At 41.7% G+C, this 27,795-nt stretch overlaps 2 protein-coding genes and 1 long non-coding RNA gene across 3 annotated transcripts; 2 read left to right on the top strand and 1 right to left on the bottom strand.

Moving 5' to 3' along the window:
• The first annotated feature begins 71 nt into the window (after positions 1–71).
• LOC311493367 (solute carrier family 12 member 2) lies at positions 72–17,781 on the top strand. Its single transcript, XM_084551988.1, has 26 exons — positions 72–743; positions 2,394–2,516; positions 3,135–3,210; positions 4,417–4,512; positions 4,688–4,827; positions 4,910–5,020; positions 5,658–5,766; positions 5,891–6,018; positions 6,469–6,553; positions 6,870–7,018; positions 9,537–9,644; positions 11,123–11,246; positions 11,335–11,436; positions 12,256–12,411; positions 12,797–12,896; positions 13,460–13,571; positions 13,666–13,806; positions 13,879–13,985; positions 14,942–15,021; positions 15,092–15,232; positions 15,312–15,425; positions 15,933–16,044; positions 16,173–16,259; positions 16,606–16,741; positions 16,830–16,897; positions 17,139–17,781. Exons 1-26 carry the CDS (start codon positions 282–284, stop codon positions 17,272–17,274), a joined length of 3,303 nt encoding a protein of 1,100 aa, XP_084408114.1. The 5' UTR covers positions 72–281; the 3' UTR covers positions 17,275–17,781.
• On the bottom strand, positions 1,545–27,156 carry LOC311493375. The gene is made up of 3 exons (XR_014699237.1): positions 26,989–27,156; positions 2,354–2,527; positions 1,545–1,765 (listed from the first exon to the last, which is right to left on the bottom strand). It is a non-coding gene; the product is annotated as an uncharacterized lncRNA (long non-coding RNA).
• nudt12 (nudix (nucleoside diphosphate linked moiety X)-type motif 12) lies at positions 17,923–26,085 on the top strand. Its single transcript, XM_084551994.1, has 8 exons — positions 17,923–19,367; positions 20,383–20,589; positions 22,061–22,361; positions 24,023–24,293; positions 24,368–24,535; positions 24,659–24,772; positions 24,852–25,051; positions 25,139–26,085. The coding sequence occupies exons 2-8, from the start codon at positions 20,384–20,386 to the stop codon at positions 25,247–25,249; spliced, it is 1,371 nt and encodes a 456-aa protein (XP_084408120.1). The 5' UTR covers positions 17,923–19,367; position 20,383; the 3' UTR covers positions 25,250–26,085.
• Positions 27,157–27,795: the final 639 nt, after the last annotated feature.

Genomic DNA, 27,795 nt, shown 5'->3' with positions numbered 1-27,795 from the left:
GATGGACGGACAAAGCGGTAGAGAGCAGCAGAGTGGTAGAGCCGAGGCTTAGTGTCCTTTACGCACAGCATGCACAGACCTTTGCCGTGCGTCCTGGCGCATTCAGAGTTTCCAGAGGACAGCAGAAGGAAAATGACCGTTTGTAACTTGTACCTCTGATCGTTTCTGTCTCTCGTTGTCTGTTTGGCATTTAATGCTGCGGCGCCCTGCTGCTTATTTCACAGTAACTGTGCATCACTCATCGAACCTCTGACTTAGTTTTATCGTTCACCCGGGCGGACATGTCAGGACAGAAACCGTCCTTAAAGAGCACCGGCTCCCCTCAGAGCCGCTTCCAGGTGGATGTTGTGACGGAGGCATCGTCCACTGCGCCAGCGGCGGGCCAGGTTCCTGCCACGGGCTCCACCGATGCATCCAGGCCCCCCGAGGAGTCTAAAGGCCGATTCAGGGTGGTGGGCTTCCTGGATTCGGGAGCCCTGGGCAGCGCAATGGACATCGGGCTCCCACCTGATGTCTCCCACGAGCCGGACACTACGAGGAGCGACTCTGTCAGCCTCCACTCAACTGGCACGGGACAGACGCACATCTCCGACTCCCACTCCAACACTTACTACATGAGGACCTTCGGACACAACACCATAGACGCCGTGCCAAACATCGACTTCTACCGGCAGACTGCTGCGCCTTTTGGGGAGAAGCTGACCAGACCGTCGCTGTCGGAGCTGCATGATGAACTGGATAAAGTAACAATCAACCCTTTTCACTTAGAAGAACTTCAGACTTCACAGCCAGAGCAACATGTGTCAATGATGACATATTTAAACCTCATTTTACGAATAGCTTTATTTTAAAAATCCCCTTAAGTATTGGGATAGGTTCAGATTCATGTCCTTATCATCACTTTAATAAGAACATTTATTTAAATCTTCTAAAGCGATTATAAAACTAAGATCGAGTTTTGAGACAGGTGCAGAGGTTCATGAGCAGGTATCACTTCCTCCATGTCCAAGCGACAGAAATCAGTTCATTTTTTAGGAGTAAACAGAAAAGATTCCCCACACAATGCTGCCACTCATAACTCCACAGGCATCCCCCACTCCCACTCCTTAGACACAAGGTAACACAGGCATCATTGTACATTAACAGGAGGACTATACCAGCTGGGTAGAACCTACAGGGGCTCCAACAGGTTCACCCTGTATGATCTGCTTAAAATCTGCTGAAATCTTTGAGTTTATATGGTTTGATTTGATCCTTGATTTGTCCAGGTTTGCCTGATCAACATCTTATTAAGATGTCATCATCACTGAGCTGAACGATCTACATCATCTTCATCAAACCGTTCAGGATGCCTTCTTTTTTTTTTTAAATTTTAAATTTTAAATTTTTTTTTTAATTCGTCCCCAAAAACATCACATCAAAACTACAGAGACTGCAGCTTAAATCAGTTTATGTCCCAAACCTTTGCTCAGAAACTTGCAAGTGCAATCCACTAAACTTTTCCTGTTAACTTAAGTTAAATGTAAATATAAAGTTTAGTTAAAACGATATTCTCCCTGCAGCTTTCCATGAACCATTTAAAAGTCAAGACAGAAATCAGCCACTTGGACTGACAGTTTGAGAAATACATTAGAGATCTCCATCCAGAAATTCATACCGGCGGATCTTATCGATCATCATTTACCTGTTTGTCTACACGCGTGGCTCCAGCTTTCTGGAGACTCAGGTGCTAGATTATTACCAAGAAGGTCGCTTTGCTTTGAATCTGTTCAACATTAATGAATGAGAAACATTAATGGGAAAAACAGCAGATCAAACAATCCTTCCTGCATATTTTAAGTCAGGGTATTAAGTAAATAAAACTAGTTGACTCCCCAGCATTTATTTTGAGAGTTTAAGAATTAAAACGGAAACATAAGACATAGACCAAATAAGTAATTTCAAGTTTGTGCCAAATAATATTTTAAGAAAGTCTCAGGCAGCAGATCCACACAAACACACACAAAGAAAGACTTAATTCATTAACCTGGGTTCAGTTTTCATGTTTAGGACAGAGTCTGGCAATAAACGAACTCGTGCCTTTGATTGAGGAAAATATCCAATGATGAATGAAATATACATTAAAGTCAGAAAAAGGTCAAACTTATGACACGATCGTTTCATTTCCACTTTAAATGGTGAATAACCAATTCTTAAAAACTTCTAGCTTTCTGTCTTGATAGATTTTTAGTTATAGTTTTGTGTACTTAGAAAAAAGCCACCGTCCCAAAAGTGAAACCGTGAGGAGCTCTTTAAGTAATATCTCTGAAATTTCTAAAGTTACAGTCAGTTGCTCGACTTCAGCTCTGGTTACCTGGTTTCTCTTCTGTGTTCTTCTCCATCCTGGCTGCCAGGAGCCCTTTGAGGACGGCCTGACCAATGGAGAGGAGCCGTCAGCAGCGGAGGAGGCAGCAGCCTTGGCAGCGAAGGAGGCGAAAGGAGGAATGGTCAAGTTTGGTTGGGTCAAAGGAGTCCTGGTTAGTGTCACCTGCACGGAGAGAATATAATGGTGTACTGAAATGTGCAATCACACTTCTCATCCACAACATCAGCTGACGTGGTTAAACAATTAATCTTGCTTTCTTGAAAACGAGAAGGAATCAAATTCAGCAACGTGCAGGACTGAAAAATTAAGCTTTACAGCAGAAATAAATATGTTTACAGTCTGGTAATAAAACAGTTTTAGTCTCTAGAGCAGTTTGGAGGCCACATATAGCCCAGTTTGATCTCAACACAATAGTATAATAGCTATAAAGTCAACTCCAAACGTTTCCCTTTGTTTTACTGCAAAGAAGAACAAGTGCATTATGAAAATGTTGAAAATTAAATCAACTATCCTTCAACAAAAAAATTTTAATAAATTTAATTGCTGCCGATTGCTGCCATCTGCTGATTAGTTCTGGGTCTCAGTGTTAAGTCTGCCACTCTTAGTGAATAAATTAGGAATAGGTGGCAGTTTTCTGTATGTCTTTCTCCATCTCAACTGTACAGGGAGATTTCTTTTACAGAATTTACTGGTCTGGCGACTACATACAAACTATTGTCCCCATGGATTGGTGTTAAAGTTGGAGATCAATGTTAATAATGTCTTGTAGGTGCGCTGCATGCTGAATATCTGGGGTGTGATGCTCTTCATCAGAATGTCCTGGATTGTTGGACAGGCTGGAATTGGTAGGTACCAATCAAAACTCCTGCCAGGTGTGCCACCTCACCTGTCCCCACCCTCAGACCAGCCAAGCGGTGCAGAGACACAGTACTGTCCGAACATTTTAGGGTCTAAAAGCAAATAGTCCCTCTAAAATTATTAATCTTTATTTGGAGAGAGAAGACATGACGTTCTTCTGTGCATTCAGTCCATCTTCTGTCTACTCAGGATGGGGCATGTTTCAGCCAATACAGCAAAAAACACAGCTCAACATCAACTGGATAGTCCTCCAAACAATCAGAAACATTTTGTGGTAAACAAATTAAACTCCATGGTGCTCAGATGACGATCTGATTGGCACAGCAGATCTTTGCAGGAGCAGAATCAGTTCCCAAACGGAGAGAGTCCAGATAAACTTTCTGCTACAAAGAATTTTGTGGTGGGGGGAGGGGAGTTTGTCTGGCTTCTGAGCTGCATTCTGTTATCAACATATGACCGATTTTGACCAAGCTTGTGGGCGAGAATAGTTGGAATCATCAGCTGGCAGAATGAATTTGACACAATCGCGATGTCCTAAAGCAGGGGTGCCGAACTCAAATACACAGTGGGCCAAATTTAAAAACTGGGACAAAGTCGCGGGCCAGACTCGATATTTACTGAAATACAACAATTCAGCAATTCAGCTATTAACAGTCCTTGTCTTGTAGTAGCAGCAAGTTTTGTTACAGCCACGTTGGCTCGGCACAGTCCTTTACATTCATGAACAGATGATCTGCCTCCACCTGAAAGCTCCTGTTTTCTAGCTTTCGTTTGGCCATTTTTTGGGGAGGTGTGGATTCAATTTGCCCGAGGTGACTGGTAGCATGATGTTGCTAATGAATGTCAACAGAAGGCTCTTGCGGGTCTTGATTGATGCACCAACAAACTAGCAAAGCATTCTGGGATTTGCAGTATTAGCGGTACCTGCATTATATACTGGCGGGCCAGCTCTAATAGACATTTGAAATTATCTCATGGGCCGAATATAATTACAGCACAGGCCAGATTTGGCCCGCGGGCCTGAGTTTGACATATGTCCTAAAGCAAATGTTCTTTACTTATTTGTGCAAGTTTCAGCAGACTTCAAAAATTCCATTGTGTAAACTTGGCAGGTGTGGGGACTGATTTTTAGAGGTTTAGATTTTGGGGATACCCGAGCAAATTTATAGACTTTTCTTGTTTTTGTGAAACAGGTTTGACGATTGCGGTCATTTTGATGGCCACTGTGGTCACCACCATCACTGGTCTGTCTACCTCTGCCATAGCAACCAACGGCTTTGTACGAGGAGGTGAGTAGAAATCTTGAAAATGCCCCCCGGTATGTTCCACTTTTTAGAATAGACAATGAAGGCATCATTAACAGTGAATTTACACATATGGAATAATATAGTGAGGAAAAGAGTGTAAAGAAGCTAAAACATTTGCGGCTTCCCTCTCCCATTAACTGAAAACCTTGTCAACCAGGAGGGGCGTACTACCTGATCTCCAGGAGTCTGGGTCCTGAGTTTGGAGGCTCCATCGGACTCATCTTTGCCTTCGCCAACGCTGTGGCTGTGGCGATGTATGTCGTAGGATTTGCTGAGACCGTTGTCGAGATGCTCAGCGTAAGAAATCCTCTGGTATATTAACGCAAACATCTCCGTCTGATGGAATTATGGATTTTGATCTGATCTTTGTTGGGTGCAGGACGTTGATGCCCTGATGACTGACGAACTAAACGACATTCGTATTGTCGGGACTCTGACCGTCATCCTGCTGTTGGGAATCTCTGTAGCTGGAATGGAGTGGGAAGCCAAGGTAGGACCGTGGATCAAAGCTATCACAGAAAAGCAGTGGAGCTCCGAAGTCCTCTGCTGACATCTCAGTAAAAGTGGAAGAGAAAATTGTGGAAGTGGACGGAAGCCTTTGATGAGGCTTTTGAGCCCTTTGCAAGGGTTAGAATTTGAGAGGTGGGGTACTTAGCAATACAATCAGCATGACTTGAAATATAAAGAGTCCAGACATTCATGGTTTCCAGAAGCTGAAACCTAAAGATTGTAAGCAAAAGTGGCATCATCACCAGGTCCAATTTTAAATTACTCCACTTATAAATGAGTCCAAGATGTAGTTTTGTATTTAGTGTTAAGTATTAAGTGTTAGCATGCCAACGTAAAAAAAAGTGTGAGCATGTTTGCTTTGTTGCATTGAACCCTAACTCTAAACCTTCACACCACAGAACATCTAGTCTGGCTGTAGATTGTTGTGTAAGTCATCAAACATTTGCCAGGATTGAAATATATGAACTCCAGTCTTCTTGAGTTGCTAACTGAGATCACCAAAATGTGGAAATTCCTGGAGCAATCAGACTTTTCAAGGTGTAAGATAGCACCATCAAACACCATCCATACACCTTGCTGCCAATCTCTTCCTTTGTTTCCATCTCTCCACCCATCAGGCTCAGATTGTCCTCCTTGTGATCTTGCTAGCAGCCATCGTTAACTACTTCATAGGAACCTTCATGCCGACTGAAAGCAAAGAGCCCAAGGGATTCTTCGGCTACCACAGTCAGTCTGCATTCTCATCATCTCTGCCCATCAATAATCCTCTTGGTTTCTACCGGTCTAAGGTTGTTGTAACATTTGGAGTGATACATAAATATTCCTCTGTGTTGTTGCCCTTCTCCTACAGCCGCCATCCTTGTAGAAAACTTTGGTCCAGACTTTAGAGAAGAGGAGACGTTCTTCTCTGTGTTTGCCATCTTCTTCCCTGCAGCCACTGGGATCCTGGCTGGAGCCAACATCTCCGGAGACCTCAGAGTGGGTTTTACATGGTGCCGTCATTGGATTTAACACTGCTGAACCCGCTCTTAAAACCTTGTTTTTGCAGACCTTGGATGGTTGCATCCGGCGCCTTGTTTCAGTAATAGTCACCTGCTCTGACCTATTTTTTTTTTTCTTTGCTTACATGCTGCCATTCCCATTATTAAAACATCTATTTTCACCAATATGCAGATGACACACCAATATATCTCTCTTCAATCCTGTTAAGTTCTTTTCCAAAGCATCTTTACCTAGAAACTTAAAACTAGGAAAATTATAACTAGGTTTTAACCTCAGAGGATTGGCTGTTTAGTTTTACTGCCATCTTTTTCATTTCTTGTATTGTTTTATATATTATTTTTATGTCTTTTTACAAAGCACAGTGAATTGTATGCAACTTTACGGCGGGCAGACAAAAGTAAACCATCATCATATCTCCCTCTTTAGGACCCTCAGTCAGCAATCCCTAAAGGCACACTGCTGGCCATCCTCATCACAGGACTCACCTACGTGGGTGTCGCCATCTCTGCAGGTTCATATTAAGCATACAACTTTAACACTTGCACACAACTTGTAATTTCTATGGTATTTTGTGATATTTGCATCTATAAACTCAGTGCAACCTATATTTTTTTCAATTACTCAAAAGATCTGAGATATTTATATGTCTAATTGTTTCAATTGTTATGTTTTGTCCAAAATCAATAGTACTATGGTATAAAAATGGATTAAAAATCATTTTGTTCTGTAAAGCATCTTGAAACAATTTGTATTTTTATTGACGCCAAATAAACAGAATTATCCTGCGGTTACATAACGCTGCATATGTTGGTTACTCCCTGCTGCAGGCTCCTGCATTGTGAGAGATGCGACTGGCGACCACAACGACACAGTGAGCGACACGGTGAACTGCACCGACGCTGCCTGCACACTGGGCTACGACTTCTCCATCTGCAAGGAGGGAGGCTGTCAGTACGGTCTGATGAACGACTTCCAGGTAACACCAACAGCATCCAGAGCTCTTGTAAAATCCTCGAGAAAAAAGTCCATAAACTCATCAACAAACCATTCCTCAGTTTGTTTTTGCAGTTTTAAGTTACTTGACTGGTTGGTTGCCCAGCTGCTTGAAAACTTGTCACAGTTTTTCTGTCTCTTCATGGAATACAAGATAACTCCATGTTGAGATCAGGATTCATGTACGACCCTTTGTTCTTCTTGCGGATAAGGATTGTTCTCTAAAAATGTGTCTGGATGTTTCGGCACTAGATAGAGATATCATGCACTGCTGTGGATAAGGTGGAAGTCATGAGATGTGACAAGAGAGCAGGAGAAGGACTCCTTGCAGTTATGGTAAGATAGGGGTCTTATTGTCCAGGTGACGGTGATCCCTGACAATACAGAAAACGATGCTTCCAGCAGGTTTTAAAACAAAGCCACGTTTTGTTAAATTATTATTATTATTTATAAGGTGTATATAATGAGCAATCAGGTCGCGGCGTCTATTGTTAATTTCACTGGTTTATTTCTCTGAGAAAAGCTCAGGAATTCGTATTACATAAAGGCCAGCACACACTGGCAGAGCGTGACGTGAATCCAAACACCCACAGCTATTGTTTCTAATGCAGCCTACACGTCGGTGGCGATGCCGTGTCAGGATACAACATTGTCCCATTTCCCATCGTCCACACACACATTTGATCACATTCACGGGATTTACAACTGTCAGTTTTTTCTCACAGTGTCGTCACATGTCTGTACATTGTGTTTGTGTTATGAAGCCTATGCCACATGGACAAAGAGTTCTGTTTTTAAATGCGTCTTTTAAAGACAGTAAGACTAATAACTTTATCAAACCTGCTGCATCACTATTTACCAATTTGAAACATTTCATTACATCTTCTGTACAAACTCAGTTTCTTTTGAATGCATGCATGGAGGAATAATGTTTGACCTCAAACCATATTCATCATTCAGAAGATGAAACAGGAAGAGCTACAGCTAGCTGGGAAGCTAGGAAGAGCTACTATGAGCTGGGAGGCTAGGAAGCTGGGGGGGGGGCTACTGTTACCTGCGATGCTAGGAAGAGCTTCTATTAGGCTAGCAAGCTAGAAACAGCTTCTATGAGCTGGAAGGCTGGGCAGTTTGGAGGAGCTACTATAAGCTGTGAGGCTAGGAATAGGAAGTTAGGAAGAGCTAATGACTGTTATACAGAGCTGGGGCGTTTATATTCTTGTCCCACCCATTTTATCCAGGATGCATCTGGAGGTAACTTGTGTGTACTTGGTAGATCCAGGTATCCCAGAATGCATTTCATTGAGTATGCCGAGTTTATTCATTCTGGATCATCACGTTGTTGTGGAAACATTTAAATGTTCAGATGAGATGAAGATGGAAAATGAGAACAGTCTTCCGTGTGGCCTTTGAACTTTGTCGTTTTCTTTACTTGCGTCACTTTTGTTTTCCTTCTCATGCACCGGTTCTCTGAGCTGATCAGCCAATCAGAGTGATCGCTCCGGCTCCTTTCTGAAGCCTCCTGAATTGACCGACAGCAGTCTGACTGGTGGCAACGTTCAGTGACGTTGATACCTGCAAAAGGTCTACCGTTGGCGTCATGCGTCACCGGTTTTTACTCTAGTTTTGCTGCAGCATCGCGTTCATACTTTCTGCTGCAATGACACCAATCACGTGCATGTCAAAGAAACACGACTGTGTCAGACTGCTGCTCTGATCCGGCTTGTCTGCATGTGGATGGCTGCACTGTGTGACGGAGCTGTTCCCAAACAAAGTGCAAAGTGCAGCAGAGATAATAGCGACTGTTGTTTTGAGTCACAAGGTTCTCGCTGGTCAGAGCTGAATGGGAGCATTGACAATGTCCACCTACGCACACATATACACACACAGCTCGCTGACACTGATATCGCTAACATGCTGCACGGTCTCGTGTAGTTTTACGGACAAAAACTGTTGCTCGTGTGTTTTAAGTGCTGCTCAGGGAAAAGCAGATGAAGATTTCATGCCAACAGACGTCACATAATGTTCGTAGGTATCTGTGATTGACAGCAATAAATTACTACCTATAAAATACAAACTGAGACAAGGGCAACTAGGCTTGTTGGGTTTCTTGAAGACGTTTCACCTAAGTCCTTGAGTTTAGGTGTTTATCAGGAACATCTGTGAGCGGTTTCCTCTTGAAACTCACATAACTACAGTCTGAACGACCAGATCACTAAACAACTTGGTGTCTAGAAAACAGAGCTTTGCAGAAACATCGTTAGTCATTATTTTCTTGAACTAGAAAGAAACAACAGCTTTTGATGCCCAAACCGTCATATGAACCGTTTTATGTTTGAGTGGTTTTCTGTGGCTCATTTGCTCATCTGTCCTCTGCAGATGAGGGCGTCTCAGGAGGAAGATAAGGACTGTCAAAACACTGAATGGGCTATAATCTTTACGCATCTACCGGTGACGAAGCTGCTTGAGTCTTCTGACTTGGTGTCTGTCTGTTTGTCATCCAGGTGATGAGTCTGGTGTCGGGCTTCGGTCCTCTGATCACCGCAGGGATTTTCTCAGCCACTCTTTCCTCGGCTCTGGCTTCGCTGGTCAGCGCACCGAAAGTCTTCCAGGTCAGAAACCTCCTGTTTTATTTCAGCCATATTCTGTTTTCTTTCCTCCATGCCTTGACCTTTTTTTCCATTTTATTTTATATTAAATATCAAGTACAGTCATGGTGCGTTCACACTTTGACAAAAGCTATGTATGTAAATTAACTCCGGCATAATTTGTGGGGCAGCAGCATATTTTAGCAGCGGCTATCACTAAATAATTTCTACCTACTGCTGTTTCAGAACCAAGAACAGTGCCGTTTCGTGTGTGCGTCATGACTTTGACACACACATTAAGTTATTATTTATGTATTGATATCTGCCCTGACATTAGTCAGACTATATGCACCTTAACCTACTGTAATAAAATAAAATGCAAATAAAGACGCTGCTTTTTTTATTATTATTGAGGAAAAGCGTAACTCTACTCCACAGGGCTCCTTATCCAACAACATGATCAATAATTAACCACATGCTGACACGTTATTTATTGACAGAATCACACACAGTGTACTCATACTAAATTATTTCATGAGTTAATTCTAGTTTAGTTTTATTTCTTATTCATTTACAGCCTCAAGGACAGAATATTTTTAAAGGATCTCATTACTAATCCAGGTGATCATTCATAATAATGGTTGTGTGTAACCCTAACAGATCAGCCCTGTTGAGCAGGTGGTCCACGACCATAGGAATGAGGTCAAACGTGTCCCAGACAGCTATGTTATATATCGTCTTTAGACGAAACTGAAGATTTATTTTCTGTAACTTCAGATTATAGTGCAATAAATACATAAATACAGAGGAACACACTTCTGAGAAAACTTGTCTGCTGGTACATTTGAAAGAGGACAGTGCTCTTAACCGTTATTGTAGTATTTCAAGTATAACATAATGTGGTAAACCATTACTTGAATGGTTTTCAGTATTACTTTGTATTTGGACTTATACACAAGAAGAATTCCTTCCAGGAACTACATCTATGGACAATTTTAGTTTACTAAATGCTAATCCATTAATCACTCTAATGTCCACTGTTTAAATTTGTGTCAGTAAAAAGTCAGGTCAATAACTTCATGAAGTGGAAAACATCAGCTAGTAAAGTACTTAGATGAGACTTCTTTAACTTCATAGTTATCTTACTGATCGTGATGGAGGCTGCATAAATATCAGGGTGATTATTCTTTCAACTCATTTGTAGCCACAGGGTTTGTAGGAGCTTGCTAGCTTTGGTAGGCTAATGCTAACTGAGGTCAGATGGATAGATTATCCAATCACATGACAGCCCGTACAAAGAAATTGTGTATTTTGAAAGTCCGATATTCAAATAACATCTTCTTATATCAAATAACACTATAGTCCTGTCTCTGCAACATGTCCTCATAGTTTTATTCACCAGCTATTAGTTTTAGCTTGTTGTTTGTGTCTTTGTTGATTTTAACATCAAATGTCTCCAGAATGACCAGCACCAGATTAATAAAAGGCTGCTGTGATTCCAGGCTCTCTGTAAGGACAACATCTACCCAGGGCTGGGAGTGTTTGCCAAGGGTTATGGGAAGAACAACGAGCCTCTCCGTGGTTACGTCCTGACCTTCTGCATCGGCCTTGCTTTCATCCTCATTGGTGAGCTGCACAGATTTAAACTCCGCAGTGAGAAGCAGAATCAGTAACTTGGTCTTAAATATCCAACCTCTCCGTTCTTCACCTTCAGCCGAGTTGAACATCATTGCTCCCATCATCTCCAACTTCTTCCTGGCCTCGTACGCTCTCATCAACTTTTCCGTCTTCCACGCCTCCCTCGCCAACTCTCCAGGTAAACTCTGGTTCTGTGACCGATCTGATCTATGAGCAGATTTACACGGAGCTCAAACAGACCTTTAAAAACTTAATCTCCAGCTTAAAGTATTTAAAAATAAAACTATTCAGTCTAAGTTTATTTCATGAGGTACTGGACAGGCATCAGCTGATGAGTGGTGACAACCAGTAACAATGATGTTTAAGAGGAGGAGACTGGGCAGGAGGAGAAGGAGTAGAAGAAGTAGCTTGAGGGGGGAGAAGGAGTAGATTGAGAGGGAGTGGGAGCAGATTGAGGATGAGTAGATTGAGAAGGAGTAAATCGATAACAAGGAGTAGATAGAGTAGGAGTAGAAGGAGTAGATTGAGAAGTAGAAGGAGTAGCTTGAGGGGGAGAAGGAGTAGATTAAGAAGGAGGAGGAGCAGATTGAGAAGGAAGAGGAGTAAATTGAGGAGGAGGAGTAAATTGAGGAGGAGTAGAAGGAGTAGATCGAAGAGGAAGAGTAGGAGGAGGAGGAGTAGATTTGGGAGGAGGAGGAGGATTAGAAGGAGTAGATTGGGGAGTTGTAGTAGGATTAGTAGATTAGTATTCTTAGATTGAGTAGGAGTATATTGAGGAGGAGGAGTGGATTGAGGAGGAGTGGATTGAGGAGGAGGAAATGTATTAGGAGTAGATTGAGGAGTAGATGGAGGAGTAACAGATTGAGGAGGAGGAGTAGATGGAGGAGGAGTAATAGATTGAGGAGGAGGAGGAGTTTCTTTTTCGTGTAGTTGTCTAATTAAAACCGAAGCGTTTCTCTGTACAGAAGCAACCATGCAGTCTGCTCTCTCACCACAGGGTGGCGCCCCAGCTTCAAATACTACAACATGTGGGTGTCTCTGGGCGGGGCCATTCTCTGCTGCGTGGTCATGTTCGTCATCAACTGGTGGGCGGCCCTCGTCACCCTGCTCATCGTCCTGGCACTCTACATCTACGTTGGTTACAAGAAACCCGGTGAGAGTAATAAAGAGTAATGACCTGTAGTTCCTCCGGTGGCCACTAGGTGTCAGGAAAAGCGACGTTATAGGCGAATTGGTCACCAGCTACTAGGAACGGTGTGAGTATTTAAATGTAGTTTAAATGTGTACTGTATAGAAAGGAAGGAAGGAGGAAGAGGACAATGAATAGGGAGGACGATGAATAGGGAGGAGGAGGAGGAGACGATTATTGCTCAAGAGGTGGAGGTTGCTGCTGATCTTAACATCGTCACTCGTTTATCTTGTTACTCCTCTCTACTTTGTTGCATCATCTATTTATTATAAAAACATAACCGTTTAATAGATCTTCAGTTTCTAGACGTGTAAAGCCCTCCTACCCTCTGATCCTCTGTTTCCTGTAGATGTGAACTGGGGCTCGTCCACTCAGGCTCTGATCTACAACCAGGCTCTGACTCACTGTCTGAACCTCACTGGAGTCGAGGACCACATTAAAAACTTCAGGTTAGTGGAAACATTTGATTTGGGCTTCGATTCAACTCAGACATCTATAACGCTCAGACGTTGTCTAGTTAAACGCTGGCTAGTTTCTACGTTTGCTTTCAGTCAGGCTCGATACAAAACCTTTGTAATAATTCATGTAAAGATTAAACCAGGAAGTCAGACCGACCCTCCCCCCGCCCACAGATAAAACTGATCTGGAGTCTCTCTGCTGGGAATTGATTCTGCTAAGATCTGTCGGGCCAATCAGATCGTTTGGGGGCGGGGCTACAAGTCTACAGTTCTAAAGGCTTTAAACAGGGACATGTGTGGATGTTGCCACCAGTCTGTTAGGACTAAAGAAGCTACTAAGTTGAAATGTCTTCAAATCAGCTCGTTTTATTGGATAACCAGAATTATTCTTTAAACCTGAATCCACCGTTTCACGTTGCAACAGAGAAGATGGACACAACATTGGAAAATCAAAAGCAAACGGACGGTGTTCATATTCTTGTCATAATTTTGCCTCAATCTCCTGAAAACTGTTTGACTTAGATATTCTGAGTTTGTAAATCTAATCTCTGCAGGCCGCAGTGTTTGGTGCTGGCCGGTTATCCAAACTCCCGTCCTGCTCTGATGCAGCTGGTTCATTCTTTCACCAAGGACGTCAGCCTCATGGTCTGCGGTCACGTCAGAACCGTAAGTAAAGACAATCCGCCGTTGTTCGTCATTCAGCGTTTTCTTTTAGACGACTGAACGGCTTCACCTCTGATTTGCATCTCTTTTTTTGCAGGTTTCCCGTCGGCCGAACTTTAAGGAGCTGTCCCAGGATCACGCCCGCTGCCGGCGCTGGCTCAATAAAAAACGCATCAAGGCCTTTTACGCTCCCGTCTTCGCTGATAACCTGCGGTACGGGGCACAGCTGCTCCTGCAGGTAATACAGGAGTCCCAATAATTCATTGTATTATTTTATCCAACACCAAGTTCATGAAACGATTCCTTACAGGCCGTCGGTTTGGGTCGTCTGAAGCCCAACACACTGGTCATGGGTTTTAAGAACAACTGGAGCGACGGACCCATGAGAGACGTGGAGATTTACGTCAACACTATACAGTAAGAACTGACAAGTCTCTAAACCAGATCCGGCTTCTGATGGAGCTTTGGGTCCAACCCCAAAGTTCTGCTGGAAACTCGAGGCACAGCCATGTTCCTAACAGCTGATCGTCATCTAAACGCTGCTTCAATGGAAGGACACTGACACTAGTCTGATCAGTTTGCGTGACGACCAAGAGCAGAATCTTATCCTCTAGTTTTTAAAAATGTTTCTAAAATGTTCCGATTCCCATTTTAAATGAAAGCTAGTAGAAAATAGACAAAATACTAGCAAATTAAGAAAACTTTCATTCATTTGACATTTGACATAACAGATGCAATGCAAATACAACACAACCAAAGACAGAAACACACTGCAAACACTCGCACATCACCTGCAAACATTTGCAAACACTTGCAAACACAGAAATGCGCAGCAAGAAGCACAAATGACAATGGAATTGTAACCTGGACCATATGAAGTGATGACCTGCCTGGGACTCAATGCACTCGTTGTTCAAAGCTTTATGACTTTTGGAGTTGTTGACGTTTGCTACCAGCGAGTGGAAATGAACATAAAACACAGAAACATACATTTTCTGCTTGTGTTCTGTCCATTTGCAAGTGTTTTCTCAAGCTGCAGTGCGTTGAGCTCTCTCGACCATCGTAGAAAACACTGACATGCTCTCAAGCCGTACATTGTGAGGTTTCCTTTTTTTGCGTTTTACAAAATCTCTGCAGAGTCAAGGATGGAAAAAAGTTCAGAGAAGTCCCAAAAATCAACAAAATGCTTTCCTTGGATGTAACTTTGCAGCTGAAACTCTGCATCCCAGTTAGGAGTCAGTCAGTTTTCAGTGGAGATGAAACATAAATAAAACAGAAAGTCTTTTAATTTAGAGCTAAACACATAAAACTGGAACATAACTGTCACATTTCACAGTGAAGCTTCGCATTCATTGTTGTCTTTTCCATTCCAGTGATGCCTTTGACTTGCAGTTCGGAGTCGTGATCCTCCGACTGCAGGAAGGACTGGACATCTCTCACATTCAGGGACAAGGTATGTCCGTCTTCCTCCACGTAACCATGAGATTTGTCTGCTTGTTCTACATGCGTCCGTCTCCCTGCAGACGAGCTGCTGTCGTCCCACGAGAAGCCGCCCGTCAGCGGTAAGGACGTTCTGATCTCTGTCAATCTGACAAAAGACTCCGACTCTGACTCCTGTCCCTCAAAGACCACCAGCAACCAGAGCAGCCCGCTCATCATGAGAGGTAAACGGTTGAAGGACGCCAAACTCAAGCTGGCCTCTTTCTTAACAGAGTAAAATGAGACCTTTTGCTTCTGCTACAGAAACCAAGTCTCCTCTAAGTCTGACTGACCAGCGTCTGTTGGAGAGCAGCCAGCAGTTTAAGAAGAAACAAGGCAAAGGAACCATTGACGTGTGGTGGCTGTTTGATGACGGAGGTCGGTTTGCTTTGCTTGTCATTTCTAATATACATCTTGATAACATTCTGTTTTTTTTACTTTATTATCCCACAGAATTATTGAGCAGCAGCAGCAGCTAACCCAGTTTTTAGTGAATCTAAAATGTTTTTGACCCTTTCTTCTTGGTGGGTACGCTTCTAAATCACACACTGAAATGGATTAAACTGTAAATTGATGCATTTCATTAATCTAAAGTTTATGGCAGCGTTGGATGACCAGAACATTTCTGGAGTAGAGAACACAAGGTACCAGCTACCCTCTCCACACTACATTAACTTTGACAGAAAGATTTATTGGACTGAATCCAGTCGACTCTAGGAGAAGACAAGGACAGACTTTAGGAAGCTACAGGAGACCAACTCAGGACATTTAACATCAGATCAAGACTCAGATCGGCTGATATTGAATATTAAAAGATCAGTATCAGATCGGGGGCAAAAAACTCTTCATCGGTACATCCCTATTAGAATTTGAGTTTGCTTTCAGGTCTGACTCTTCTGATTCCATACCTGCTGACCAACCGGAGTAAGTGGGGTGACTGCAGGATCCGAGTCTTCATCGGTGGAAAGATCAACCGTATCGACCACGACCGCCGAGCGTGAGTCACCTGCCATTCCGTCCACTTACTGCTCAACCACAACATAGAAGCTATGATCCAACTCTGCGTGTAGAATACAAAGCATGCACGTGTTTAACCGGTTGTAATTTGTCTGCGTGTCCCGTCAGGATGGCCACGTTGCTCAGCAGATTCAGAATCGACTTCTCCGACATCAACGTCCTCGGAGACATCAACACCAAACCCAAGAAACACAAGTATGGCCTCTGATGGCGTTGAGTTTTATTCTTAAATTCCAAATTTTTCAAGTGGAAAAAAAACAAACAAAAACACAGCCCAGGAAGTAGTCTCCATGGTGACCACTGGTCCAAGTCTCTCTGGTCCATGGATCATTGTGTTCAGCTCTAAATAAACCTGGTTCTTCTCAAGATTCAGAGAGAAGTCTAAAATTACATCTCAATATTGTTCCAGAGTCATGTCCATGCTCCAACAGAAAAGATTTGAAATCACTGATTGATGGAAACTATTACTCCTTCACTGACAAGAACGTCTGGTTTTACAGCGCACCGCAGCAGATAAATCAATGTGACTACTGTCTTACAGCAAGCTGAGTTTTAAAGAGCTGATCGAGCCGTATAGGCTGAAGGAGGACGACATGGAGCAGGAGGCTGCAGAGAGGCTGAAGGCCCAGGAGCCCTGGAGGATCACCGACAACGAACTGGAGCTCTACAAAGCCAAGGTCTGCAGGGGCACGCCATGCACGGGCATCTACTCTGACCAATCACAGCGTTCTGTTCAAATAAAGTGACGTCTGCGTTTACTTTCAGAGCAACCGGCAGATCAGACTGAACGAGCTGCTGAAGGAACACTCCAGCACGGCCAAACTCATCGTCATGTAAGCCAGTGTTAATGTTGACAGCCATTTTAGATTTAGTCACATTTTAGTCATTTTTATCTTAGTATCATAGTTACTAAGAGATATCTGGAACATCTGGAATTTTCTGATATAAAAGAGCATTTTTAAGTCAAAAGAAGCGAGATGGTACAGTTTTTGAATGAATACCTTGTCTGGAAATTGAGTATTTTATGCCATAATTACACATTAACCGAGTAGTTATTTCTGTTTCTGTGTTTAGGAGCATGCCTTTGGCCAGGAAGGGCACAGTGTCCAGCGCTCTCTACATGTGTTGGTTGGAAACTCTGTCCAAAGACCTGCCACCGCTGCTGCTGGTCCGAGGAAACCACCAGAGCGTCCTCACCTTCTACTCCTAACACTCAAACATACGCAGCGTTCCACAGCCTACATCTGCTCAAGAACAGAAACATTATCGTGCTTTACGTCACCGCAAAAACAGAAAGTCTAATTTAGTTTGTGTTCAGCTTAATTTGAGAACCGCCCATTAATAAATTAATCAACACAATCAACATTATGACGGCTAGTTCGTTTACCTTCGATAGTAACAGACGTGTTTGTGTTTGAACGAGAGTAACCACAGCAAATATTTATTTATAATGATAAAGGTCCAAATGTGCGCTCGTATTCAGTTGTGCGGTTATTGTTATGAAGTGTTTTGAAGTATTTTTTTTTCATTGGGTTTAAAGTATTAAGACTGTATAACTTTATTTTGTACACTATTTTATTAAAGTATTAACAGAACCATGTGTTTGTGCCTGATTTGTTTCAGCCAGTGTCTTATGACTCTGAAATAATAGAAGACGTTTTTGAAAGCTAGCCAGCTAGCGGACGGCAGAAGCCACAGATGTGTTTCATGCTTTATGACAAAATGATTTAAGATCTTTTTTTTTACTCTTGTACAGTTACAAAAATAAGGAAAAATCAGAAAACATTAAACAGTAGTCATCCTCTGCCAAAAATGTCCACTTGGGAAATCTCAAGAACAGATAGTTCTGTTAATGTTAGCTTGTTTAAGCTAACTGCTAGCATTATTTTCTTTAGGCTAACATAGTGTTTGAGAGTATATTAACAGCTAACGTGATAGCTAACTTCTTAAGTAAACGCAATAACGTTATCTTTTTTTTGGCTAGCTTAGTGGATAACAGTACAATGAATAGGCTAAGGTAATTGCTAAGGGTTATCTTATTAAGGCAAATACAGAGGCTAACATTTAACGTAGCTGCAAAAGTTACCCTGTTAAGGCTACTGTAACATAGATAACAGTAGCTACGCTGTTTGAAGCAAATTAACTGCTAATTTTATGTTTTAGGCAAACAAAAGGCTAAAGCCAGCTTGTTTACTTTAACATAATGGATGAGAGTATATTGATTACGCCAAGGCAACTGCTAATGCTATCATATTTAGGCTAACATCTTGTTCAGGCAAATGTAATGGCTAAAGTCATCTTGTTACAGTTAAAACAGTGGATAACAGTATATTTAGGTTAGCAAATGCTAATGTCTTGCTTAGGCAACCATTATCTTTTGCACCAACTGAGATTATTTGTTTAATTTAATGGCTAAGGTCATCTTGTTTAGACTAACATAAAGGCTAAAATTATCTTGAGAAAGTGGATGACAGCATATTGGTTAGGCTAAGGTGGCTGCTAACGTTGTCTTGTAGGCTAACCTCTTGTTCAGGCAAACAACAGCTAAATTTATCTTGTTATGGCTAAAGTAGAGGATAACACAGCGTCTATAATTTATTGTTTATGATAAAGCGGTGGCTAATGTGATCTTGTTGGTCCTATCGTAGTGGATAATATTATCTTGCTGAGGCAAACAGATCGGCTAACATTTATTGTTTATGCTAACGTAGCAGCTAACAGTATCTTGTGTAGGCTAACACAGTGGCTAATGTTATTTTGTTTATGATTACCGTAGCTTATCATGCAATATGGATGACGTCAATAGGCTACACAGTAATGTTCATATGACTCATAGTGTCTGACATAGCATTCAGCGTGTGCAGGAGCTTGGTTAACTTTTGTTTTTAACGTAAAAAAAGCAGAAATGAAGAAAACTAGATTTATGACAGCTTTATTTAATTAATTATGTGAATCTTTCTCAGTCTTGATTAAAGTGACATTTAAGACTAACTTTAATGAAATCTACCCTGAATATCTAGCTCTTTACAGCTAACTGCTTGAGGCTAATTGTGTTCTAACACAATTCACATTTTGACAAATACAATAAAACCACTCAACGATTATTAGGCCAACACTATGTCTTTGTGTTTGAAATCTCTTACATTGCCATTGCGAAGCTCGGAAATACTACCGCTGTAAGGAGCACGTGAAGGCAGCGCAGTCCTATGAGTCAATCGTTGCTGCTCTTGAACGCAGCTCGTCACGTTTTTCTCGAGCAGCGGAGGAGCGACGGGAGGAAAGCGGCAGCGAACGGGAACCAAGGTGACACTTGAACACATTTACGCTTTCAGTTTGGGGTGAAATATTTTTATTCAGTCGCGTATAAGGCACAAAAACAAAGGACGGCGCAGCTGTTTCGCTTCCTGTTGTCATTTCCAGAGCTGTAAGAAAACCAGAAAGCTGCTTTTACGGGACTTTTAAATTAAACACATGTTGAATACGTTTATTCACTTTATTAAAATTACATTAGGTCACCTGAGTCACTAAGAGGCTGTTGGTGCCGCAGCACACCTGGTTTTTAAAGGTGTTCCTGCAGGTTTTGTAAGAGTGCTGGATCTAATGGGCGTGGCCAAACGATGATTGACAGTCACAGCACCAATGAGCGAGCGAGAAGACAGAGTCCACCTAATTTTTAAATTATTAATTAGGAAACATTGTCTTAATATTTGTTTAGGTTAGACTATATTAGTTTGCTTACATTCTTTTTTTAAATATATTTTATTTATGAACTCTGATTGTTATTTAAGACTACGACCATTTATTTTTTATTAAACTGCTGTTAATATTTCGGTTTGTTTGGTCAGAGCTGCAGTGACTCATTCTACACATTCAACCACATTTCAAAAATTAAAATACTTTAATTATTTAATCCATGTTCTTTATCAGTGTCAACCAATGATCTGCTATGTTTGTTAGGATTTTATAACATTTATTTGTTTTATTTCTGCAGTTAAAACATTAATCTAACCATTTTACACATTTATAATTAGTTTTAGTTCCTTTTCAAATGTTTAGAAATTACTTGTATATCCCCTTTGATGCAGAGGGCTGTCACAAACATGAAATATTAGTTGACAATGAGTTCATTTCGGCTCCAGCAACACTTGTAGTCTATAGTAGTTGTAACGTATTGAACGGCTGCATTTCTTCAGCTGTATGCCATATTCTGATGTAAACTACTGGTGGCACTAATTCAGATTTTATTAAACCAGGGATGCAATGAGATAAAGTTCTAATTGCTGTGATCAGCTGATTAAGTCCTTGTCCATGCGTCCAGGATGGCGAGCCTCCAGCTGAGTGCGAAGGAGGAGACGGTGGAGAGGTTTCTGGACGCCGCGGCCAGAGGAGACCTCACCCACGTGTCCACGCTGCTGTCCCACGTCCCCTCGGTCATCAACCAGACGGGATACAGCGGCTGGACGGCGCTGATGCTCGCGGCTCGCAACGGACACTACCATGTGGTGGAGAAGCTGCTGTCGCACGGGTGCACGCAGTTCATTTAATACTTTAATACACTTTGGTCTTGAACATTTGTAGGCAGAATATGGGCAGATGAACTACAAACTGATTTATTAAACCTTAGGAAACTACAACAAATGTAACCGAGAATAAAACTGGGAGTAAAAAAAGACTGAGAACTACAAACTAAAATACGAGGCCAAAGAGGAGAGAAAACACCTAAAACATAAAGTTAAGTCAAAAAAGGCTAAGACTAGAGAGTAAGAACAAACAAAGGCTAAAAGAAGCTTTGAAAAGAGGCTAAAACTAGGAATGAAAAGGAAAATTGTAATAAATGTATGTGCTCAAAATGATGAGACGGATGAAGCTAAAACTAAGAACCAAAAACTAAATTTAACTGTGGAGAAAAAAAAGCAAACACCAGGATGTAACTGAGGCTTAAAACTCTGAGTGTAAAAATAGAGAGATATGTATAATTAAATGAAAGTGGGAACAGAGGCACAAACCTGATTAACAAAAAGACTAAAACTAGAAGGGTGATGAGACTAAAACAAAGAGAAAGATTTAAAAGATACTAGAACTAAAGCTAAAACAAATAATTATGAGGTAAAGGGCTTAAATTCGTTATTATAGCAGCTTTAATTGGTTAAAATATGAGATAAGAGTCTAAAAGAGGCTAAAACTATGAACTAATGAGTCTAAACCTGGAGACATTTTGTGTGACTGGTTAAAATGAGGAGCGAAAGGATGATAGACACAGATGATAAAGGAGGCTAGAGCTAAAGAAAGAAACATTTAGGAATGAACGAGAAACAAAGACCTGAAGTTTAGTACTAAAAAATAAATAAAACTGGAAACTATAAGAGGTTAAAACTATGTGATCAATAAGGTCAAAACTAGAGACTAAACTAAGAACCAAAAAGCTGAAACTCTGAGCTAAAAGAAACTGAAGATAGTTAAGTGTGAAGGTTATAGTTAAGTGAAGATATTAATCGCTAAAATGTGCTTAAAAACAGGAGTATAATATAAAAACGAGACGTGTGATGAGGCTAAAACTAGGAGAAAAGCAAAGTAGCTGTGAAAAAGACTTAAAACTGGGAAGGAAAAACTAAAAAGAGAGGCTAAAACTACCCAAAAGAAATTAAATTTAAATGTGAAAAGAGGTTAAAACTATGAACTAATGGAGGCTAAACCTGGAAACTGAGAAATCCTAAAACTAGAAGATGAAAGACGATAAATGAGGCTAAAACAAGGAGTGAAAGGAGGACAGACATGGAAGACAACAGAGACTAAAGCTAAAGAAAGCAACATAGAAACTAGGACCTGCAATAGACTAGATTTATTTGTAAAATAAGGATAAATTTAGAGTTTAAAATCTGTAAAAAATACTCTGTAAATCTGCAGAGTATTCCATAGAGCCATTTCATCTAGTGTAAACACTTTTTAAAATTTGAATCCTGACCTCTCTAACCTCTTTAAATCTTTTTCCTTCTAAGCTGTGACAAGTTCTCAGTGAACAGTTCGTCACAGACCGCCTTCGACATCGCCAAGTTCTGGGGCCACAGACACATCTCCAACCTGTTGGGCCGAACGGACGACGGCTGCCGGCGGGTCCTGCCGGGCTCCGACCCGACCCCGCAGGAGAACTACTTCAGCAGAGAGACCCTGGACCGGCTGAGCGGGAAGAGGACCGACAAAGTCTGGTTGGAGGCCAAACAGAGCAACGCAGAGACGGTCTACCTCCTGTTCTCCAACCTGAGCCCCATGGTCAGCGCCTCCCAGAGGGACGACAGCACGGTAGGGGTACGGGGGAGCTGCTGCAACTCGTCTAAAAAACTTCTGATGATTTCACAGCGATGTGCTCTGAGCACTTCACAATACTTATAGTCTGATATCAATTCATAAAATCCTCAGAATCATTTTTAAAAATTAGGACTGCATAAAACGATTACATCTCCAGTCAAATAATCTGTTGATTATGTTTTAAAATGAACGTGTCGACTATTTTCTGGATAGTTGATTCATCATTTCATCATTCATCAACATTTCAAACAAAATTTCTGAATTATTGAGTGTAATTAGGACAGATGTTTTTACTATATTCAGTCATTAATTAGCATACACTGAGTCCGATTTAAGTGCAATAGTAAAGTCATGTGTATTATCTTGTAGAGAGTCACCATTCATACCATCATGAACCCAACAGTCACGTCTATGTGAGAGGAAACACAACAGACACAGGGAGAACATGGAGACTCCACATAGATAGATAGACCCCAGCTAGCCAGTGGCTTAGAACCAACACCCTTCATGCTGTGATGCTAATCACTGCTAAAGGTTGCTAACACGCACTTAGAGCATTAGAACATTAATGGAAATCTACCTGGTTTAGATTTATAGTCCTGGATGTGCAGAAACAAACGGCTGGAAGGCAGCGCTGACATGCTAGCTGTTAGCATCACCATTAGCATCTGCACCAACCAGTCATAAGGCTAAACTCACTCTGGAGTAGTGTAAATATTGAGCGGCTCGGCTACAGTTGGGAGTAGTTTGAATTCTAGCAAGTGAGCAACTGCTTTGTTGTCTTCTTTTGGAGTTTTGATATTTTTTTTGCTCCCGGTCACATCACTGCCCTCTGCAGGATGAATGAATTAACTGTTAAATTCAATTTCTTACTTTTGACGTTTGTTAAAGGTTTTTTTTTTTTGCGAAGCATCCATGTATTTTATCCAAAGTAGGATCTCCCTTACACGAAATTAGTTCTTGTGTGAGTGAGATCCAGAACATGACAGAAGCTTCTGTCATGACTGAAAGCTGATTAGATTTAAAAAGTATAAAAAAATACTGTGATACCGATACCACAAATCTCCGGAACCAATGACAACACGTAGTTTCATGAAAATCTCTTTCATAGCCATGTAAAATTGTTTCAAAACTGAAATATCTCGAAATGAATGGAAAATTGCACAGAGTATAACACGGCACAAAAGATGGATTTAAAATTCCGGTCTTAAAAAGCTTAGCAAAGGGACTGAATGAAGGGATTAGAACAATAAAGTACCGTATCATCTGCATAAAGACGTCGTCAAAAGTAATTATTATTGAAAAGAGTCTATGCAATGTAATCGTCGGACTGAAACTCAGGCAGAAACAAATAAAGGAACTGAAAGAGGCTGAAAACATTAAGAGACAAAAGTCTAAAGATATTTGATGTATTCAATTTTACATAAGAGTACATGTCAAACAAATAAAGTTCTCCAAAATAGAACAAACTGTACGAGATTCAGTTGGATGCATTATGAAGTTGAAGAGCAGTAGATGGTTAAATCAACTTTTACCAACGAGTTAGCAATGGAAATGTTCAAAACAGTAAAAGTATGATATCATCAGCAGAACACTGAAGGAAAGTCAGTTAGAAAGACACTAAATGGATGGTATTGTGTTTCTGACTGTAACAGGATGAGCTCAAGCTCTGTCGGTTCAGATACGAGGCGGTTAAAGATCTCCTCCAGAAACCTGCAACTGTGCTCATCTTCCTTGGAGTGGAGAAGAGGAAAAAACCCTCCTCGTCCTCCAAGACCGAGCGGGGGATCTGGGAGCCTCCTGCTTGGTTTGCCATCGGCACAGACGAAGACGCCGCTGAGCTTCTCACGCGGTGCAGAGAAAAGAGCTGCTCCTTCCCAAAGATACCAAACAGAGACCTGCTGAAGCTCAGCGAGGAAGAGGCCGGTGAGGACACTTTCTTTCTTCTTCTTCTTCTATCATCTGCCTTGCTTGTATTTGAACTCGTCGTTGTCCTGCAGGAATCGTGGCTCAGGCTCGAGCGGTGTTGGCCTGGCACGGCCGCTACAGCTTCTGCCCGACATGTGGCAGCAACACCAGTCTGGAGGAGGGAGGATACAAGAGGAGCTGCCTGAACTCCCAATGCAGGAGCCTCCAGGGCGTCCACAACACGTGCTACCCACGAGTCGGTACGGATCTCCATCCATCTCTGTGGCGAGCTTCAAGAAAGAATGAAAATGTCCTCACAGATTGGTGTATTTTTATGTTGTAGAATGGAATAACACATGTTGTGTGTAAATGTGCATTTTCAGACCCGGTGGTCATCATGTTGGTCATCCACCCTGATGGAAACCAGTGCTTATTGGGAAGGAAGAAAATCTTCCCCGCTGGCATGTTCTCCTGTCTGGCTGGATTCGTAGAGCCTGGTAAACACACATTACTGCAGCGACTCAATGTACAGTCAAATTATAAACTGAATCATTAAAAGTGCTCATGTCTCTGCAGGGGAGACGTTGGAGGACGCAGTGAGGAGGGAGGTGGAGGAGGAGAGCGGCGTCACGGTCGGACCGGTTCAGTACGTCTCCTGCCAGCCCTGGCCAATGCCCTCCAACCTCATGATTGGCTGCCTCGCTGTCGCCATGTCGACCGACATCAAAGTGGATGAGAACGAGATCGAAGAAGCTAGGTGGTTCTCACGGCAACAGGTACAGAACAGTAGGGACGTCCCGAACAAGTTGCTTTGCCCCCAGTGTATGTTGGGTATCTAACTGTTGTTTTGTTGTTATGTTCAGGTTATCGACTCTTTGTTGAAAGGAGCTGGTCCCGCCTTCACTGTCCCTCCCAGACAGACCATCGCCCACCAGCTGATCAGACACTGGATAGGCATGAACTCTAACCTCTAACATAAAACCCTTCAGGACACGAGGCAGACCCAGTCACGCCCGGATAGGTCTAATTTATAAAGCCGTAAACATCGTGATGGACAGATGGAAGAAGAAGAGGAAATGTTGACATCGTTGTTAAATACAGAACAAATACAATCTGCAGTCAGCAGCAGTTCATGTCTTCCAGAAACATCTGAGCGAAGGGGAGACCAACATGGATGTCAACTCAAAAGACTAATCAATACTTTCATGCTGAAGGATAATTTGAAAACAAATAAAAATCAAGAACTGACATATTTTAATAAACGTCTGATTATGTAAAATATGTAAAAATGTGTTACAGATTCTTCTTATAATAGATAAAAACTCATCTTGAAGCCAAAGAAACTTCTCCACCAATGAATTTCCGAATTAACTATGAACAGTGTCATCATGAAGAGTTGAGGACATGACACAAGTTGTTCCAGAGTCTCTCTGTTTGGAACTGATTCTGCTCCTGCAAAGATCTGCTCAGCGAATCAGATCGTTTGGGGGCAGGGCTTAATGTGGTGACGGACAGAACAGTAGCAGTAGTTGTACATAGCATCTGAGACCCTTGGAGTTGAATTGGTTTAATACTAAATGTCTCTGACTGATTGGAAGACTGTCCAGTTGATGCAGAGGTATTTATTTTTCCGTTTGAAACGTCTAGTAATAAAATCCAGACATGTCACCAGACTATGAAACTTGAGACGAGGCTACAAACAGAGATTTGAAACTATAAACATAAACTGTAGCCAAAAAGCAAATTTTCTGAATGTAATCAAATCTACAGTGAGTCATTTAATTGCACATAAATTAAATATTACAATAAACTGTACATTTAACCGATTCAGCTGAGAAAAGGGAAATTATGATGTACAAATTAAACATTTATCTATTTTTACACCATTTATGGACCGAGCATCAGATTTTTTTTACATTCCCTTCAAATGACCATGGAATTGTGTAAAAGGGTTACAGCTGTGATTGTGGTATAATTTGGGGAAATTTATTTTCTTCTTTAGGGTCTTTATATCTGTTTTCTAGGGTCTGAAAAATACAAATATGCAAAGAATTAAATAATCAACAGCTGTTGATTTAACTGGGTTTTATTTTGTGGAGGCTGTGGTTTGCTTTGTATGGTGTTGTACTGACATGTGTTCCTATTATTTTGGCAACCCTATGTCAGCACCACAAACCCCATCCTCCAGAATGACAAAAACTAAGAATATAAAAGTGCCACAACACATAACACGGTTTACTGATCCTTAGATTCAGTGGTCATGAAGGGAATTTAGTGCAGGACAGTTAAATTAGAATGCATGCACCAGTGTACCTAATGTTTTGGAAAGTTGGCTGTTGTCTTTGTGCAACTTTGTGGGACTGAGGACGTTTTGCGATTTTTGTTAAAAATATGTTTGGAGGGGAAGCTGTGTACTGTTAGAATGCATTCACTAGTGTACCTAATGTTTTGTCGAGTCAGTGCACGTGGCTCTTGGCTGTAGCCTTAGTGCTGTGTTCAGGTGCAACTTTTTGGAAATGAGGCCTTTTTACAGGTTTTTGAGATATAGACAGAGAACACAGAGATGTCTGAACACACAGAGACACAGTGGTCATGAACACATTTCACTAGTGTACCTAATAAAGTGGCAACTACACAAACACATGAGCAGCTCGAAAACCTCAGAATTTCTCAACAGGTGTGAGGCTGAGTAATGAGTGTCTCCCAGTCCTACCTCCAGCCGTCTCTCGGTCCTGTCTCCAGCTGTGTCCCGATCCTGTGTCCCGATCCTGTCTCCAGCTGTGTCCCGGTCCTGTCTCCCGGTCCTGTCTCCAGCTGTGTCCCGGTCCTGTCTCCTGGTCCTGTCTCCAGCTGTCCAGGCCACTCCGGGTTTAAAGTCCAGCGATGCTCCATTGATCCAGTCAGGATGAACCGATGAATGGATGCATAACGCGAGGCTCCCGCGGACTCCATTAGAGGTGTGCGTGTGTGCGCGTGTGACGTCAAGGGGCGTGTCCTTAAAGGCACCGGTCGCTCACCTGTGGCAGGTGTGTATTTCCGGTGAGTGTTAATCCTCAGCTGTGAAACGGGTTCACGATCTACCACTGAAGGTAAATAAATAAATAAATAAAATGTAATTTCTCTTGTTTTAAATGGAAAGTTTGTTCTATCACTTTAAACTGTACATGATATTTATGCATCATATATATATATATTTTCCAGTATATTATATTATAGACAAATCAAACATCTCAGACTTCCAAATCAACGACACAAAATATTCACATTCCACTAAATCAAGTGTTTCAGCACGGAGTCGTCCTCAGAGGTAAACGGGTTTAATTCAGTTTATTAATCTGGGTATTAGTGGGACGTCATGAGCCGCTGCTCAAGCTCTGGTCCAGATACCTGGAGGTGTCCCATTGCTTTTAATGGGGTACGCATCAGAAGGTGATCTGTGATCATGACTACAGGACAGAAGTCAAACTGTGTCCCAGTAAAAGTGTCTGTTGAACCTGTTTTCTTTATAAAAAAAAAAAGA

This window comes from Chelon labrosus (genome assembly GCF_963514085.1).
Source record: "Chelon labrosus genome assembly, chromosome: 9".
Lineage (NCBI taxonomy): Eukaryota > Metazoa > Chordata > Actinopteri > Mugiliformes > Mugilidae > Chelon > Chelon labrosus.
This window is presented reverse-complemented; position numbering and strand designations above follow the sequence as displayed.

What these genes read in the sequence shown, in the direction of transcription:
- nudt12 (XM_084551994.1), top strand. Translation starts at nt 20,384, where the DNA reads ATGGCGAGCCTCCAGCTGAGTGCGAAGGAGGAGACGGTGGAGAGGTTT. An exon ending in GAGAAGCTGCTGTCGCACGG is followed by an intron (nt 20,590 to 22,060) that starts GTGCACGCAGTT and finishes TTTCCTTCTAAG; the next exon opens with CTGTGACAAGTTCTCAGTGA. An exon ending in CACGTGCTACCCACGAGTCG is followed by an intron (nt 24,536 to 24,658) that starts GTACGGATCTCC and finishes GTGCATTTTCAG; the next exon opens with ACCCGGTGGTCATCATGTTG.
- LOC311493367 (XM_084551988.1), top strand. Translation starts at nt 282, where the DNA reads ATGTCAGGACAGAAACCGTCCTTAAAGAGCACCGGCTCCCCTCAGAGC. An exon ending in GTTGGGTCAAAGGAGTCCTG is followed by an intron (nt 2,517 to 3,134) that starts GTTAGTGTCACC and finishes AATGTCTTGTAG; the next exon opens with GTGCGCTGCATGCTGAATAT. An exon ending in CGTTGGTTACAAGAAACCCG is followed by an intron (nt 12,412 to 12,796) that starts GTGAGAGTAATA and finishes TGTTTCCTGTAG; the next exon opens with ATGTGAACTGGGGCTCGTCC.